Source organism: Vespa mandarinia, chromosome 12 (assembly GCF_050613455.1).
Source record: "Vespa mandarinia isolate Hongniang chromosome 12, ASM5061345v1, whole genome shotgun sequence".
Taxonomy (NCBI): Eukaryota; Metazoa; Arthropoda; class Insecta; order Hymenoptera; family Vespidae; genus Vespa; species Vespa mandarinia.
This window is the reverse complement of record NC_140821.1, coordinates 2,460,001-2,476,102: the sequence shown is the minus strand read 5'-3', so window position 1 is coordinate 2,476,102 and position 16,102 is coordinate 2,460,001. Positions and strand designations below refer to the sequence as shown.

Here is a 16,102-nt window from a genome sequence, read left to right as displayed (position 1 = left end):
ATATTTATATATATATAAACAAATTATAAACAAAAATATGTCATTAAGAAACATAGTAATAAAGATACGAAACAAACATGATTATAATAAACATAATGAATAAAAAATATAACATTAATCGTAGCTTTGAAAAAAAAAAAAAAAAGATTTGTATTTAAAAATTGGCGCGTCTAAATAGAAATATGGCGTCGAAAGGATTATCTGGATAATTGATTAAATATTAAAAAAAAATAGGATATAATAATAGATAAATTGTTTTTAATAAAATTATATGAATTTCTAATTAATTCATTATTAGATTCTCATAATCTAAATATATTTCGATAAATGTATAAATAATATATTGGGGTCATTTGAACTCTTCGATAGGTGGAGGAAATGTATTTGAAAATTGAATTAGAAATCCGGCGAAAGGTTTTCCTTTTATTTAAATTGCATACATTCCAATTAAAATGAATTTAATTATATAGTTTTCTTATGTTGCTATAGCAAATTCTCTAATATATATTTTCTAATAAACATCCTTTTATGAAAAGATTTAAATAACAAAGTCCATACAAATTTTTCTTTACTTTAGTCTAGTTGGTAATAGTCGTACGATAGAAGTAGAATTTTAAGTTGCTGATATTGATATGCCGATTGACGTTTGTAAGGTACCCGAGACAGTCAAAAGGAGAGTAAAGAAACACGAGTGAGAAATATTTGTTTTCGGGAGAATGTCAGATTCAATGGTAGATGAAAGGTAATAGGATAATGTCGAATAAATTGGAAAGTACGTAATATCATATTATATTTGATTATTCCTTCTTTCAGAGTGACGGATGAAATCGAAGCTTTAAAAGCAATTTTATTGGATGACGAACTAAGCATAAAAGAAAATGACAGGTAGTAAAAAAAAAAACTTTTTTTATGATATTTAAAATTTTCTAATGAAATATTTTGCAATTTTACATTAATTTTACAATAGAAGCTGCAATTCCTTAATAAAATTGTAAGAGCTAATGACAGCAATGTCACAATAATATATAAAGTTATAACTATAATATAATTATATGTTTGCTCATTGTAACTTTTATTATATATTTTGACTAAACCCATAAACACATACATTAATAAATTGTTGGGTTTATAGAGGAGAGCCAGAATATATTGAAACTATATTATTTCCCTCAACTGGAGAAGATTCACAATCTCAATATGTCTGTGTTACACTTGTTGTTCAATTACCTTATGGTTATCCGGATATATCTCCCAATATTAGCTTAAGAAATCCAAGAGGATTAGATGAAGATACAGTAAGGTTAATGCAATCAGATGCTGAAGCTAAATGTAAAGATTTTATTGGACAGCCAGTAATGTTTGAGTTAATTGAGGTATAACATAAAAATTTTGTAATTCTCTTATATCTTATAAAAATTATGTAACGTGTGTCAATAATATAACTAATTTTATTATAATAATATCAGATGATTAGAGAACATCTTACAAGAAGCAACTTACCTACAGATCAATGCGCTGTTTGCTTATATGGCTTTCGAGAAGGTGATGAATTTACAAAAACAGAATGTTATCATTACTTTCATTCTCATTGCTTAGCAGCACATGTTGCTGCAGCTGAACGCTATTATAGAGAAGAGCAAGAGAAGCTACCACAATGGCAACAAGATACTACTAATAAATTTCAGGTATTAAAGAATTTAGATATTTAATGTACGTGCAAATAATACTTTTTAATGAGCTTGTAAATGATATTTTTTATTTAGGCCATTTGTCCTGTTTGCCGGGAATCTATACATTGTGATGTTGAAAGTTTATGGTCAGCTCCACCTCCTATAGATGTGGAAGCTGCCACAGATTTTTCAGTTACCGCAGAGTTAAAAGAGCTTCAAAAGCAAATGGCTGCATTATACTTGAGACAACAACAAAGGGGTGGTATCATTGATTTAGAAGCGGAAGGAGTAAAAATGTTGCTAAGAACCGAAGATGATACTGCTGTTTCCACAGAGAGACTCAATCCACCTAGCACTAGCTTAAACACATTTGCAAATCAATCTACGCAATCAGTCACTCAAGTGGTATATCAGTTCATTTATAATATTATTCTTTAACATTGAATTTCATTATGTTTAGATACTTGATGACTTTTTATAGCAATCTTCAAATAATACTCAAAACCAACCACGACAATTTCATCACAATCATCATGGGCATAATAATCATGGACATAATAATCATGGACACCGTAACAGAGGTAGAGGCCGTGCCCATTATCGACGCCAATTTGATAAAATGAGGCATACTGAAACTACTCCCAGATGACAATGGGCTCGAGATAAAATATTAACTGCCTGGTCATTTACTTTGCTAAGCGTATATAATACAGTTAGCATAATCATATTCATAAATGTAATATACCGTAATTATCTAACTTTAAATTATCTTCGTGTGATAAAGTTATAGGTGTTATTGTTCAGCAGTATTCCCATTGCACTGGTGTATAAGATGGGATGTGTTGAAAGTTCTAAGGACTGTCTACATAGACTGAAGCCATGGTGCTCTTTAAACTGCAAATGTACAGATTTTTTAATTCAGTTTCCATATTTTTACATTCCTGCAATTATAACAACTATGAAAAGATTCTTAATTAAGAGAACTGTGTTAAAGATATTTTTACGGTGCTTTATAATTAGAAATTATCTTAAAAGTAGCAGATATATTAGTACCCTGCATATATCTTAAAGTAGCATTTCAAAGTGGTTCTTAATTTATAATGTAATATGTTGAGCTATACTCATTTAATTAGAGTGACTGTAATATCTTTTGTAAGAAGAAGAGAACATATTCATATTTGGAATTTGCTAATATAAAAATACAAATGTAAAATATATTACTTTCGTTCATAAATCAATTAAAATTATCTAAGTTATGTTATATCAAAATCAACGTATTCGTCTAAGCTCCTGTAAACATTGTAACTTTGTATTTATATTATTCTTGTTTTATGCAGGATAAAGGCATTGTCTATTGTAGATACTCCTTTAACATATATAAATTGAGAAAAAGTTGTTAATAGTTTTAATCTCTTCCACATGAATGTGATACTTACAAAAGGGTAATAGTAGGCTAAAAAAGGAACTTCATATTAACATTGATTAATTTTCAATTAGAAAAGACATTATGATATACTTCAGTCTTCTATCAGAAATATTATCCTCTTTAATGAAATAATTAATTACATTACAATGATTGTTGTATTTTTTATGTTAGTTTAAATATTAAATTTCAAAAATACTGATAATGGTCATTTTGAATTGACTGTCGAAAACAAAAGTGTCGAAAACAAAAGAATATAGAGAATAGAATTTTTTTAAATTGATTATAGGTATAAAAAATGTTTTATTGATAGAAAGAAGAACTTTATCAATATCTTTTTATTTAATATTTTGTCTAGCCTATGTGCCCGTTGAGTCTATTTAATATTAATATGTGAGTGATAGACATGATACCTGATCTAATTGCATCACTTTTAAAATATTTGTTTTAATTTTAACTAAAAAAAAAAAGAAAAAAAAAAAAGAAAAAAAAGAAAAAGAAAAAAGAAAAAAATTTTAGCTTTTATCTAATAACATAGTAACCATTCTATATATTTCACAATTCTCTTTATAATTTCATTATTTCGCTTTGCAATGTTGTGTTCAATATCTCAGTGTTCAAAAGCTTAAACACAGTAATCATGTTAACGCGTTCTTGTGTACTGGGCAGTATAATATTAAAGTATTTAATACTTGGAAATATATATATTATTCTATAAAAATTTTTTGGTAGATAGTCAAAGTAAAATGTTGTTAGTACGACAATGTTTCTCAAATCCTGGATTTGTGGCTTATGTAGCCATTGTTCCTACATGTAATATAATGATACAGTATAATTATATTTGTCAACTATTTCAATTTGTAAACACCAAAGACTGCCGAGTTTAGAGGAAAAAAAAAAAAAAGAAAAATCAATTAATTTGATATACAGGGTGTTGCAGATAAAATCAACGAATTTACCGATTGTGTTTGAAAATATAAAATAAAATGTCTATATAAACATGGATTCACATTATTTATCAGAAAATAAACATTTGTAGAACCATGTTTATGTAAACATTTTTTTTTGTTTTCTCTAAAATCTTTAATACGATTCCTCATTTTAAAACATTTTTTTTCTAGACCACTTTGAGATCTGTTTAAAGTATGCAGCTTTATTATTATTTTTTTTTTCTTTTTTACTTTATTTTATTTTGTACTATAATTATCTGTGATATTTTGCAATTATTTGTGGATATTAGAATCCGAATTTCGGCGTATGACATGATATTATTATTTTGTTAGAATTATTATTAAATTTTATTAAATTACAATTACATAAAACCCTTTTTATTTTATTTTAAACTTCAATTATTTAACATAATTTAAGGTAATTTGTGTAAATTACAGGATTAAGTAATTACACCTCATTAATGATATTACACATTAAGCAATAAATAGGTAAACACTGTTAATAAATATTTACTTGGTACTGCCAAAATCCGGATTCAAATGATTATTTAGTTTTTATTATAATATTATGGTAAATGTAAATATTTCATATGGAGAATTAGAAATTGAGAACTAATTACATATATTTACTTTAAATATTTGTAGTAAATATATGATGTTTTAAATGTTATCATTTATAGGATTATACTTTCTATTTTATTTGATTTATATTTAACCTTATAACTTATATTTACATAAAGATCAGTTCCTTATTTGTAAACATTTTACAAACAATACTATTTAATTTTTTATAAGATAAAAATTTTTTTACATTAAATATCATTTAATATTTTAGATAATATTAAGTAATTTTCTTTTTTTAATTATGTATTATTACCTTAAACAATATAAAAAATTATTTGCATTCTCTCATATAACAGTTCGCACAATTCAGTGGTATTTCATCAATACGTTAGTGTCATATTTTGCATGAAAATATGAAGATTTACATTTAATAAAAGTATGCTTATTAACAGATTCTTTAAAACTTATAAAATAGTATAACAATGCTATAAACTAAATATATATAGCATATAATATGTATTCCCAAATTGATATTTGCATGAATATATCGGTAATTTTTATAGTTGTGCAATCAAAATAATTTCAATAAAATCTATGTAAAAATAATATATTAAAGTCAATATTAGAGAGTACAAATGGAGATATTATATTTTTATTTCTTGATTCTTTTTTTTTTTTTTTTTTATTAATTATAGATATGAATAGAATGATCAAATGAACTTTTAATGTTAATAAATATGTATGTATAGTTTTAATTTTATGCAACAATAAGTTTAATGTTCCATGTTAGTGTTGAATATAGTAGTACCTATTCCTTATTTATAAAAAAACATTTTAAATTTTAATCATATTTATTGATTATACAATTCTAATTTATATAATCTATTTTATTTATATGCTAACATAGTTAAATAAAATCGATTATAAAAAAATTTACAAATTACATAAAAAATGAATAAAAATAATCCAGCAAAAAATAAATTAACGCTCCCATGTTATATACAGTGCCATAAGTATTGCTATGTTTTATAACAAGAATTAGTTTAATTAGTTATGAATCTGAGTGAATTTTGTAATAATGTTCAAATGTTTACTTTATAAAGATTTCGGTAACATTTGTATATAACTGCATGTGTATCTAGTAATTATGCATGCATAGAACTTATAAAATTTCATGATAATAGAAGTATAAACAATATTTGTGTAGTACGTTTTTAGTTAATTCTGATGCAATATTGGCCACCCTTAAAAGTTTCGTTATTTGAAATTACTGTATTTATATAGCAATAATCCTATATGAATATATGAAACTATAACCCTGTATATCATTACATACATAATATACGTGTATATTAGCTTATATATATATATATATATATATATATATATATATATATATATATATATATATATATATATATATATATATATCTTTTAGCTTATTATATCTTTTTTTTATAATGTTTTTAATAATAGTAAATATAATAAATAGTAAAAAATTTTTAAATTTAACTATAGATTATAAATAAATTATTGCAATATTATATACGTACGTAATATAATTATATTTGTTTTTTGATTTGTCTTATAAATACGGAAATGAAATAAAAAATTTTTTTTTCTATTCACGTTATAATATTGTATTATGGTAATTATTATTTACAATATGTATAATGTTTTATCTTAATAAAATTTTCACGTAGATTATGACAAAGAATGAATGAAAAAAAAAAAAGAAAAAAAAAAGGAAAAAGAAATTAACATTCCCATAACAACTAATATTCAAAAACAAAACAAAACTATTAGTAGTAACTTACTCTTTAATATTCCTTTAAATTCAACAAGTTTGGGCCAACAACATTTAAATTTATTACAAAATTATTAAGTATGAAATAAACAAATTTTAAATCCGTTCAACATAATACAAAATTATCAGTATGTCTGAAACTCAAACTATTGACGCAGCTGACGTTATTTGTGGTTTGAAAGCTGTAGTGAAAGCTTTAGAATGGTTAGTTCACGATAAGTTATGTCCAAAAATAATTTTTTACTGTGTATTAAATTTTTTTTTCTTTTTCTTTTTTTTTTTTTTCTTTTTTTTTATATGATTATATATTTATTGTATAGCCACAACAAAATGCAATTATTAAAACAAAAAATAGAAAAGCAACAAGAACCATTATATATAATGATACCTGTTGACAAGACAATTTTTAAGGATAAAAGTCAATGTCAATACAGCAAGAAACAAATTAGACATATAGACAGTAGTTCAAAAAGTGGTTGCAGAAAAACATCAGTTAGTAAAAACTATAAAAGTAGAATTAATTTAAACATTAACAATTGTAATTTTTTAAAAATATAAAAATCTATTTTAGAGGATAACAGACTTAAAATTTCCTGAAATGCGTGGTGGAATTTTATATTCAAAATGTATGTGTTTGCATAGAAATGGACTTCAGGACTCGTGTCCATTAACTCAATGCCAAGGTCAACCACAATGTCTTGTAACCCCATGGCCAATTTGCCCACCTGGAAAATTTATTAGATCTCGTTATCCAGGACAGTTTCCAATGCCAATTAAGTCTGATCGTAGAAAATGTTGAAAGTTTTATAAAAAACACTTATCATAAAAAATAATCATGAAAAAAAACTACTATCGAGAAAAATATTTTATCGAGATAATATGTAATAATATAATTTGAAATGCTGCCTCAGTATATCTTTTTATTATTGAAATGACATCGTAATGAAATAATACTGTCAATTCTAACATTATTATTGTATTAAAGCTTATGTAAATATCACGATCATATTAATAAAAATGATATTACTTAATATTTATCGATAATATTTGCATCATTGGAATTAATATTTATTTTGAATGTTTTATTATAATTCGCGCGCTTAATTTAAACGGCATTCGATATCAATGAAGAGGGCACTGAGGTAGCAATACTTATCTTTCCTAAAAATTTTTCTGTTATAAAGGCTTTGTTAAATTTTTATTCTCTGTCATCTTAGATAGAAGGTAGTTTTCTTCCAACTTAGATAATTCATCTTTTAAAATATTTCCTTCATGTTTCTGAATTTCTTCTTTTTTTCTTGACGAACATATGTCAAATTGAATAAACCTAAAATCAAACTTTTTAATTTTGCTCTTATCAAATATCTAATCAATGTAATATTGTTTTTTATGTGTGTTTGTGCACTTACGTATGTTTTCCTTTGTTTTCAGGATAAATCGGTGGTACTTTAAATAGCATATGGACATTATCGTCATCGGATATACTCAATGTGATAACGAATGGAATATCTTGTGCAGTGTATGGTTTGATAATAGTACGATTGGTGTGTATATTTTAACATGAATCAAGGCAATTAAGTCGTACATAAAATTATTTGGTCAAAGTAATACATAATTATAATTTATATAAAAATACCAGGTATTTACACATTAATATAATTTTAATTGCAAATATTGCTTTTAAATAATATATTAAAATCATGTATTTATTTGATTGATTTTTATTTTGTTGCAATATTTTATAAAAGTGTAAAGAATATTGTTCTTTCTGTATTATTGATTATCAATAAATCTTTTGATATAAATTATTAAGATAAACAATTGAATAAAGTAATCCCAGATATAAGTTCTTACTTTAGGAATTAAAATATTTTGTATTAAGTTTATCCGTCTATTATAATTAATATATTTTTGTAACTATTATAATGAATATGTTCTTTTTATTAGCCAGTGATTTGTATTTTAATATAAATTATCTTTTTTTGCAGTATGTTTAATGTTAAGTATTGAAAAGAAGATTTTAAATACTGCAAAGAAGATATTAAATTTATTGGATAAACTGGATGCAAAGCTTAACGTATACAAATTATATTATGTATCTTTCAATTATTTATGGGGTAACATAAAAGTGACAAGGAAAAATAAGAAGTTCAGTAGTTAGTACACTGCAAGGTCAATATATTAAAATTTTTTACTTTCTAAAAAATCAATTATTAATTAAATTGTTTTTAATACAATACTACTTTTTATATAGATTATACCAGATTTAAAGAAATGTCTAGGTCAAGTATTAAATATCAAATAGTTAAGAAGGATGATACTTTATATTATTTGTCCTCTAAAAATACACAAGATTATCAAAATATACCGAAAAAGGAACCTTGTATAGGTGCCGTACAAACAATTTTAATAATTTCTATTTATTTTGTTTTATCTATAGGACTTACTTTTTATCAGAAATGGCTTTTCAAAACATATGTAAGTGATATTTCTTAAATGCTTATCAAAGAACATAGTAAATATTTTAAAAGAAGGGGCAATAATATTCTTCCTCTTCTTCTTCTTTTTTTTTTTTTTTTTTTTTTTAATTATTATAATTTCAGGGTTTCAATTTTCCTCTTGGAGCGGTAACCTGTCATTTAATTGTAAAATTTGCATTGTCTGCATTAATACGTTGCATTAGATTATGTTACAAAGGACCACAATATCATGTCAAACTTACTTGGCAAAGTATAATATGTTCACTAGCACCTCCAGGCATAGCTAGCGGATTTGATGTCGCTCTATCAAATTGGTCAATTGCATTAATTACGATATCTCTGTGAGTATAAGTAGCTTTTTAATTAATTTTTAAAATCCTACTATAAATGTATAAAAATAAAAATTCTAGATACACTATGACAAAATCCAGTACCATAGTTTTTATTCTTGGATTTTCTCTTATATTTAAACTTGAAAAAAAGGTAAGAAATTGTTCTTCATTCTTTTGATAAATCTTAATTTAGTTACTAAAAATTTTTAGACAAGATTATTAAAATCAAACTAATATTTTGTAAGAAATGTTTATTCGATGCAATTTTTTTATCGAATAAAACAAATTATTAGAGCATTTGTTTCAGTCATGGTCTTTAATAGCCATAGTAGCAACAATATCAGGGGGCTTATTCATGTTCACTTATAAATCCACTCAGTTTCATGTGCTTGGGTTTATATTATGTCTTTTGGCATCATTCTCAAGTGGTCTCAGATGGACTATGGCTCAAGTCATAATGCAAAAATCTAAATTGGGTCTTCAAAATCCAATAGATATGATTTATTATATGCAACCATGGATGTTGCTACCTGTAATACCTATTACATTATGGTTTGAGGGTAACAAAAAACATGTTCTACTAATTACGAGCTATGTAATTTTTTTATGAATGCGAATATTATCATAATATTGCACTAATATTTTAGTTTTAAGAATATCATTTTTCACAAAATGGAACTTCTGGAAGTTTAAAGTATCTATTATTAAAAAATTTGAATGCACATTTCATTTTAGGTCCAGAAATGTATAATAATCTTAAGAGTATTAATTGGAACAATTCTGAACCAATTATGTTAACTGTAGCTGCAGTCAATTCTGGAGCAATTTTAGCATTTGTTATGGAAATAACAGAATTTTTAGTTGTCACATACACCTCTAGTCTAACGCTTTCTGTTACAGGAATATTTAAGGTAAATTATAAATATTGAATCAAACTTTTATTGTATATCTTTTCTGTTCTATTTTTTTTTTCAAACGATTAACATATTTTATATTGTAGGAAATATGCATATTGATATTAGCTTTCGAATGGAAAGGTGATCATATAAGTGGCCTAAATTTTGTAGGTCTGTTATTGTGCCTCGGCGGAATTATACTTCACGTTATTCAAAAAGTATTACTTAATAGAAGTAAGGTGATTGAAAGTTTAGAACTAAGTGATAATTCATTACCAAGTAACAGCTCTAAAAAGGAAGATGGAATTGATGCGAATTTACCCTTATTAACACAAAAATCTAGTTCCTTAATTAATTTATTAACTACAGATTTTACTTCGGACGAGGAAGACGATATTAAAATGAAAGAAAATTCTTCTCAAGTATTATCAAATATTTTACAACGCAGGGAATGAATGTAAATAAAAAAAAAATCATATTTATTTTTCTTCTTCCATGGAATTAAGTAATTAGCAATTGATATACCAAATTTTCCACATGCAAGAAAAAGCAGAATCGACGCATATTTCGTAATTATTATATATAGATATATAAAAAAAAAAAAAAGAAAAAGACTAAAATCTAATAACAATTTTAAGTTAAATCAGATATGATAATATAATTATTAATACTTCCTGTTTTTTTATTGAAGTTAATATTGCATTAATAAATTGTTATAAAATCATTCCATAAGATAATTTATTTAAAGACAATGCAAGAAATATGAAAAAGTTTATTATTTCTTAATAATAGAGTATAATTAATCTATGAGAACATTGATATTATATAAAGAGAAACAAGTCGCTGTCAGAGCATACAATGTAAATTATCAATAAATGACTATTTATAAATATAAGAAGATTTATTTCATGTATTTATGTTTTGTATAATAAGAATTATAATAGATGGAACATTAATGATATTGATCATTGGTATAAAGCATCATATATATGCTGACATATTAATCATAATCTTAATAATTTCCTATATAATATATTTTGATAATACACAGATCTACATCCAGTATTTCAAGTAGACATTACCTATTAGAAAAATATATCTCTATATTGATTAAAAATAAATATTTACATTATTATATTGCATTATTATAGTATACATTCGTATTACATTAAGGTATCTTGAATTTGATCTATTTATATTTCAATATTGTTCATTAAATTGAACGTTTCATAATGTTCGAAGTATAATACAGTCTGCTTAAAGGATCGAAATAAATTTTCAGTTTCAGAACAATCTTGTTGGATGAATATTAGATGAGATTAAATTAGTGGCTTCCGGAGCGCTGTAATTGAAATATAATCATAAGATTATATTAATATTATGAATGATTAATATCAAAGAGACGATATTAAATTGTAAAAGGAAAAAAAAAGAATAATAAGTTAGAAATAATTATATTACTAACCATCCAGTAACATTTTCTGCAGCATCACAGGCATCAATAAGTTCATTAAATGCATTTCCTTCGCCACAGTTTAGCAAACGTGGATGTCCATTAACGCAGATATAATAATGCTGACAATCATGAGTACTACGATAAAATTTTATTTCACCACCCAAAAATGAACTTTCTTTGACCTCCGGACATCGAAAACCAAGAAAAGCTATAGAATTTATTGAGAAATAATTAAACACATTTATCTAACAAGTGATAATGTACAAAAATTTAATATGGACATTCTAACTGACCTTCGGCATCACAATCTGGTACTTGATCAGGCCAATCACATCGATATAATTCTGGATTAAAAGCTAATCCTTCGGGACAATCAAAAACATATCCTCTACCATCGGCACAATTCATAAATTGTCCACAATTTTGATGATCGCCAACTTTGAAGTATCCATACTGATGTGGACAATCTTCAGTTGGTTGTGCTGGCTCTAATAATGTTTCATAGAAAATTTATATATTATTTTTATTAATTAATATAATATTAATGAATATAATATAATATAATATTAATATAATATAAATGAAAGAATTATAATAACATATAATATAATTTTCAGATATGAAGGAGAATACATATACAAAGAAATAATTAAAAGGAAAAATAAAGTGAATAGTATTACTCACGTCTGTTTGGTCTGCCTTCGCAATTAACATCAATGGGATATCCGCAAGGATAATTGAAACGTGCGTCAGGATTGAAAACTAAGCCTTCAGGGCAAAGTTTCTCTTCTGGAACACCGTCGATACATTCGATGTATGCATCGCATTGAGATTGAACTACGAAACGTCCGTTCTTTTCCGGACATGATCCTTGCGAAACTTGTCTAGTTGGTGCTACTAGATGATTTGATTGTTGAGTTTTTGAATGTGTTTGATACTGGCTGATGCCTACACAAAGAAAATAGAAAAAAGAAAATTAAGGTAATTTGAACATAGATAAAATATATATTTTTATTATATTTATATATATATATATATATATGTTTTTATTATATAATATTAGAGGAACCGAAAAATAATGTCGCTTTCTTAAATTAAATTCAAACGAATAAATTTTTAACAAGTTTTTATTTTTAATCACAATCAAATATCGACATGCGCAGAAACGACATTACTTTTCGGTCCACCTAATATAATTTAAAGAAATTTATGATATATAGATAATCATCACTTCTAACATTCTAATCAAGTAGTATGTATATTTTATGTGTCATACATTGTTGGTAATATGAGCCTGGGTATTAGACGATTTATAACGAATCTGATACCGATCTTCTTCATATATTATATTCACGTATATGTTTCATGTACGACCTTCAAACGTTCAAAGAATTTCGATAGTTCGCATTACGCTTGACCTCCGCGAGAAACCTGCATTCATTAGCATTACATGCATATCCTTTACGCAATATCTCGTCTTACTCCTGCTTTTTCAAAGATATTATGAAATGTCAAAGGCGAGAATTTATCCGGTGAAATCTTCCAGGCTTCATCGCATAATATAAATTACTTTGGTGAGTTAAAATATTTTTAACATCCATTTTTAATTTGTTTTTATAATAATTTTATAATTTATATAATAATTATATTTTTATATAATTATTATATAAATAATTCTATTGATAAATCACTTTTATAAAATCATATTTTACATTCTGATATTATTATTTAAAGCTAATTTATTATTATTATTATTAAACAATTAGTGTATAACTAAGTCGAAAAGAAATAAAATTAAGAAAAATATTAGGAATAAAATGTGTAGAAAAAAAAAGAATAAGGAAATAATTATATTAAATATTTTTAATGGCTAAGATAGGTTGTTCATCCCTATCATAAGTTCATATAGAGAAAGCACTTACATCTTCCAATAGTGATTTATCGCGAATGAATCTTTCACTTTCTCGAATACGTCGCAATAAAATATACTCACATAGTGCGACGGCAAAAAAGCCGTAGGCGATGAGCAAATGGATGATCGAATACGTGGCCATTGGAACTTCTTCGAAGCAAGCGAACTTTCCTTAACGATTACTAAAGAACGACTATGAACTCTACCGTGTTCTTCTCGGCCTTTTATCATCTTTACCGGTCCTCGAAAGTAAACAGGAGAGAGAAGAAGACACATATTCTCCTGTTATTTCTCTAATTTATACCATCTAATTTGTAGAAATCAATATAAATTTAAACATTTTAATAATATCATGATTATATAATCAAACAAATTTATTATTTATCAGTAAAACTATAGAAACATTTCTAAATACTTTAATTTTTATACTTGTTAAAAATATTTAAGAAAAAATATTTTATATTATATAAAAAAAATATATACATATTGTAATAACAAATAGTTTGAAAATGAAATTAGGTAGAAGTCACAGATTTTTGTTACTGATAAAAAGAAAAGAAAATATAGTTTGTAAATAAAGTTAGTATAGATTTATGATACTGATAAAAGAAATATATATATATATGGTGTATTACGTAATATATGATGGAAATTACGTAATATAAAATTTTCTTCGAACTTCGAGAATTTTTATATGCTTGATGTATCAAAAAGAGCCTTGACATTTGTTCGCTTTCACGTGTTGGTCTTTAACGGATGTTCAAATGCGAAATGCCATTTAACAAATGATAGTTTACTATATAACTATAGTTAACGTAATAATATATTTTTATTCTTTTTATTAAGTTCGATTAATTAATAAATACTTTTACGGTTCACGTGTGATTCCATTTTGTTGTTAGAAATAGTAAGTTTTTAATTGGGTTTTTTTTTTCTTTTCTTTTTTATAATAAATGAATTTCTTTATAAAAATTATAATTAACACAATCGTAAAATTCTATTCTTTAAATTAAATTCAGTTAAATTTATAAACAAGAATAATTCGATATTTAACGTATGATTCACTTTTGTCGCTAAAAAAAAAAAAAGAATACGTAATAATGAGTTATCAATTAGTTTCTATTATTGTAATTAATTACATTTCTATTATAACATGTGAATTTTGTTTGTTATTAAAAGTAAAAAAGAAAAAAAGAAAAACGATAACTCCGGCTAAATTAATTTATATATCAATGATGACAATTTAGCTTACGAGAGAGATATTTTTTAAACAAATAATTTATTTTTATACGATGGAAAAACGTATGAAAAAAGAAAAAAATAATGACATTAATAATGAATACGTAGTGCAAGGAAGTGACAATGGACAATTAGTTAATTTCCTGAATAATCAGTTTTTTTTTTATTTTTAATCCTTATCAATATTAAACAACGCAGTTATGTATGTGGATGCGCGCATGCGCGTGTATTACATGGAAAATTTTCTTCTCCTCGCACGTATGTACGTATTGTTTGAAGATAAACCGGATGTCCTCCACTCGATTGCCCCCAAAACATAATTATAACAATTGCACATAGCACGTCCTTTTTATTCTCTGCCCTTTTCCTCATACTATCAGTCATTTGATTTTATGTTTTTCCTTTTTTTTCAAACAAACAATATATCGGATAAACTCATGGAAGTTTCTTTTTATAGTCCTTTTTTTTTATTCTTTTTTTTTTTCTTTTCCTTTACACGAAAAGGCAAACAATAACAATCTTTCCATCTTTTTTTGCTTTCTCTCTTACAATTCTTTTGTAAAGCAAACATTTACATATAAATACAGTAAAGAAATTGTACAGTTTCTCTATTATTTTCATTGATTATTTTTAAAAATAATTTAATTTCAAGTGGCATAGGAATATTTATGTAATTTAAAATATCACAATGATTTATATATATGTATCAATTAATTATAAATTGTTGTAAATGTTAGTTTTGAGTTAAAGCAAAGGAGTCAATCGTTTCAATAAGTTTGTGTATCACTTGTAAGATTAAAAAAAGGAAAAAGAATAATAATAATAAAAAAAAAAAAATATTCCTTTGTCACCGTGCGTGATAATAACATATTTTGTTCAACTCTTTTTTTCTGTAACATTTAATTATAATAATTATTATTATTATTCTGTCAATAGTTTGGAAGAGATGAATTGTATAAACAAATATATATCTAATATTTTTCTTTAATTAATTCAACTCCTTTTTTTTTTTCTTTTTTTTTGAACGACTCATCACGGGAAAATGAAATTTTTCTTATTACGTAAATTTATATTAGTAATCAATTCAACGAGATATTATTTCTGTTTTTTGTGAGAGAAGTTGAAGGAAAATATATTTTGTAGTTATTAGGAGTTTGGTTTTTCTCTCTTTTTTTTTTTTTCTGTACACGCAAGAACTTAATAATTTAGAATTTGGAAAATAAATACTATATATCGCGTTTTTATTTCTTTTTTTTTTCTTCTCTTAATCTTTGAATTATTGCAATAGGCCTCTTGCTGTTTCTTATTTAAAGAGAATTTGATAAGAATTTGAAATCCTAGCTAAAATAGCCTTGAGACAAATTTATCATGTG

At 24.9% G+C, this 16,102-nt stretch overlaps 4 protein-coding genes and 1 long non-coding RNA gene across 6 annotated transcripts; 3 read left to right on the top strand and 2 right to left on the bottom strand.

Moving 5' to 3' along the window:
- Window positions 1-580: 580 nt before the first annotated feature.
- Window positions 581-4,560, top strand: LOC118449243 (E3 ubiquitin-protein ligase RNF25). 2 transcript variants are annotated; one of them, XR_004840355.2, is made up of 7 exons: window positions 581-742; window positions 814-885; window positions 1,133-1,373; window positions 1,467-1,685; window positions 1,764-2,075; window positions 2,152-2,406; window positions 2,478-4,560. XR_004840355.2 is itself a non-coding variant. In XM_035883610.2 (6 exons), the coding sequence occupies exons 1-6, from the start codon at window positions 717-719 to the stop codon at window positions 2,317-2,319; spliced, it is 1,038 nt and encodes a 345-aa protein (XP_035739503.2). In that variant the 5' UTR covers window positions 581-716; the 3' UTR covers window positions 2,320-4,558. The 2 variants fall into 2 exon arrangements, 1 of the variants encoding a protein (XP_035739503.2); XM_035883610.2 differs by having other exon boundaries at window positions 2,152-4,558.
- Window positions 4,561-6,544: 1,984 nt separating this feature from the next.
- On the top strand, window positions 6,545-7,213 carry LOC146872637 (uncharacterized). The gene is made up of 3 exons (XM_085660566.1): window positions 6,545-6,618; window positions 6,735-6,906; window positions 6,986-7,213. Exons 1-3 carry the CDS (start codon window positions 6,545-6,547, stop codon window positions 7,211-7,213), a joined length of 474 nt encoding a protein of 157 aa, XP_085516692.1.
- A 377-nt stretch (window positions 7,214-7,590) lies between these two features.
- Window positions 7,591-7,955, bottom strand: LOC146872636 (uncharacterized). The gene is made up of 2 exons (XR_014982812.1): window positions 7,824-7,955; window positions 7,591-7,741 (listed from the first exon to the last, which is right to left on the bottom strand). It is a non-coding gene; the product is annotated as an uncharacterized LOC146872636 (long non-coding RNA).
- A 733-nt stretch (window positions 7,956-8,688) lies between these two features.
- LOC118449162 (solute carrier family 35 member H1) lies at window positions 8,689-10,700 on the top strand. The gene is made up of 6 exons (XM_035883405.2): window positions 8,689-8,892; window positions 9,018-9,235; window positions 9,305-9,377; window positions 9,534-9,786; window positions 9,962-10,137; window positions 10,227-10,700. The coding sequence occupies exons 1-6, from the start codon at window positions 8,689-8,691 to the stop codon at window positions 10,575-10,577; spliced, it is 1,275 nt and encodes a 424-aa protein (XP_035739298.1). The 3' UTR covers window positions 10,578-10,700.
- A 480-nt stretch (window positions 10,701-11,180) lies between these two features.
- Window positions 11,181-13,712, bottom strand: LOC118449163 (protein obstructor-E). Its single transcript, XM_035883407.2, has 5 exons — window positions 13,572-13,712; window positions 12,263-12,526; window positions 11,872-12,066; window positions 11,588-11,786; window positions 11,181-11,464 (listed from the first exon to the last, which is right to left on the bottom strand). The coding sequence occupies exons 1-5, from the start codon at window positions 13,630-13,632 to the stop codon at window positions 11,407-11,409; spliced, it is 777 nt and encodes a 258-aa protein (XP_035739300.1). The 5' UTR covers window positions 13,633-13,712; the 3' UTR covers window positions 11,181-11,406.
- Between the last annotated feature and the right edge of the window lie 2,390 nt (window positions 13,713-16,102).

Coding starts and splice junctions, on each gene's coding strand:
- LOC118449243 (XM_035883610.2), top strand. CDS start 717: ATGTCAGATTCAATGGTAGATGAAAG. Junction 1,374..1,466: donor TAATGTTTGAGTTAATTGAG/GTATAACATAAA, acceptor TAATAATATCAG/ATGATTAGAGAACATCTTAC. Junction 2,076..2,151: donor CGCAATCAGTCACTCAAGTG/GTATATCAGTTC, acceptor GACTTTTTATAG/CAATCTTCAAATAATACTCA.
- LOC146872637 (XM_085660566.1), top strand. CDS start 6,545: ATGTCTGAAACTCAAACTATTGACGCAGCTGACGTTATTTGTGGTTTG. Junction 6,619..6,734: donor GTAGTGAAAGCTTTAGAATG/GTTAGTTCACGA, acceptor TTTATTGTATAG/CCACAACAAAATGCAATTAT. Junction 6,907..6,985: donor GTGGTTGCAGAAAAACATCA/GTTAGTAAAAAC, acceptor AATCTATTTTAG/AGGATAACAGACTTAAAATT.
- LOC118449162 (XM_035883405.2), top strand. CDS start 8,689: ATGTCTAGGTCAAGTATTAAATATCAAATAGTTAAGAAGGATGATACT. Junction 9,236..9,304: donor GCATTAATTACGATATCTCT/GTGAGTATAAGT, acceptor TAAAAATTCTAG/ATACACTATGACAAAATCCA. Junction 9,787..9,961: donor TATTACATTATGGTTTGAGG/GTAACAAAAAAC, acceptor ATTTCATTTTAG/GTCCAGAAATGTATAATAAT.
- LOC118449163 (XM_035883407.2), bottom strand. CDS start 13,632: ATGGCCACGTATTCGATCATCCATTTGCTCATCGCCTACGGCTTTTTT. Junction 12,527..13,571: donor CTTTTTTGCCGTCGCACTAT/GTGAGTATATTT, acceptor TTCTTTGTGTAG/GCATCAGCCAGTATCAAACA. Junction 11,465..11,587: donor GCAGAAAATGTTACTGGATG/GTTAGTAATATA, acceptor TTTCAATTACAG/CGCTCCGGAAGCCACTAATT.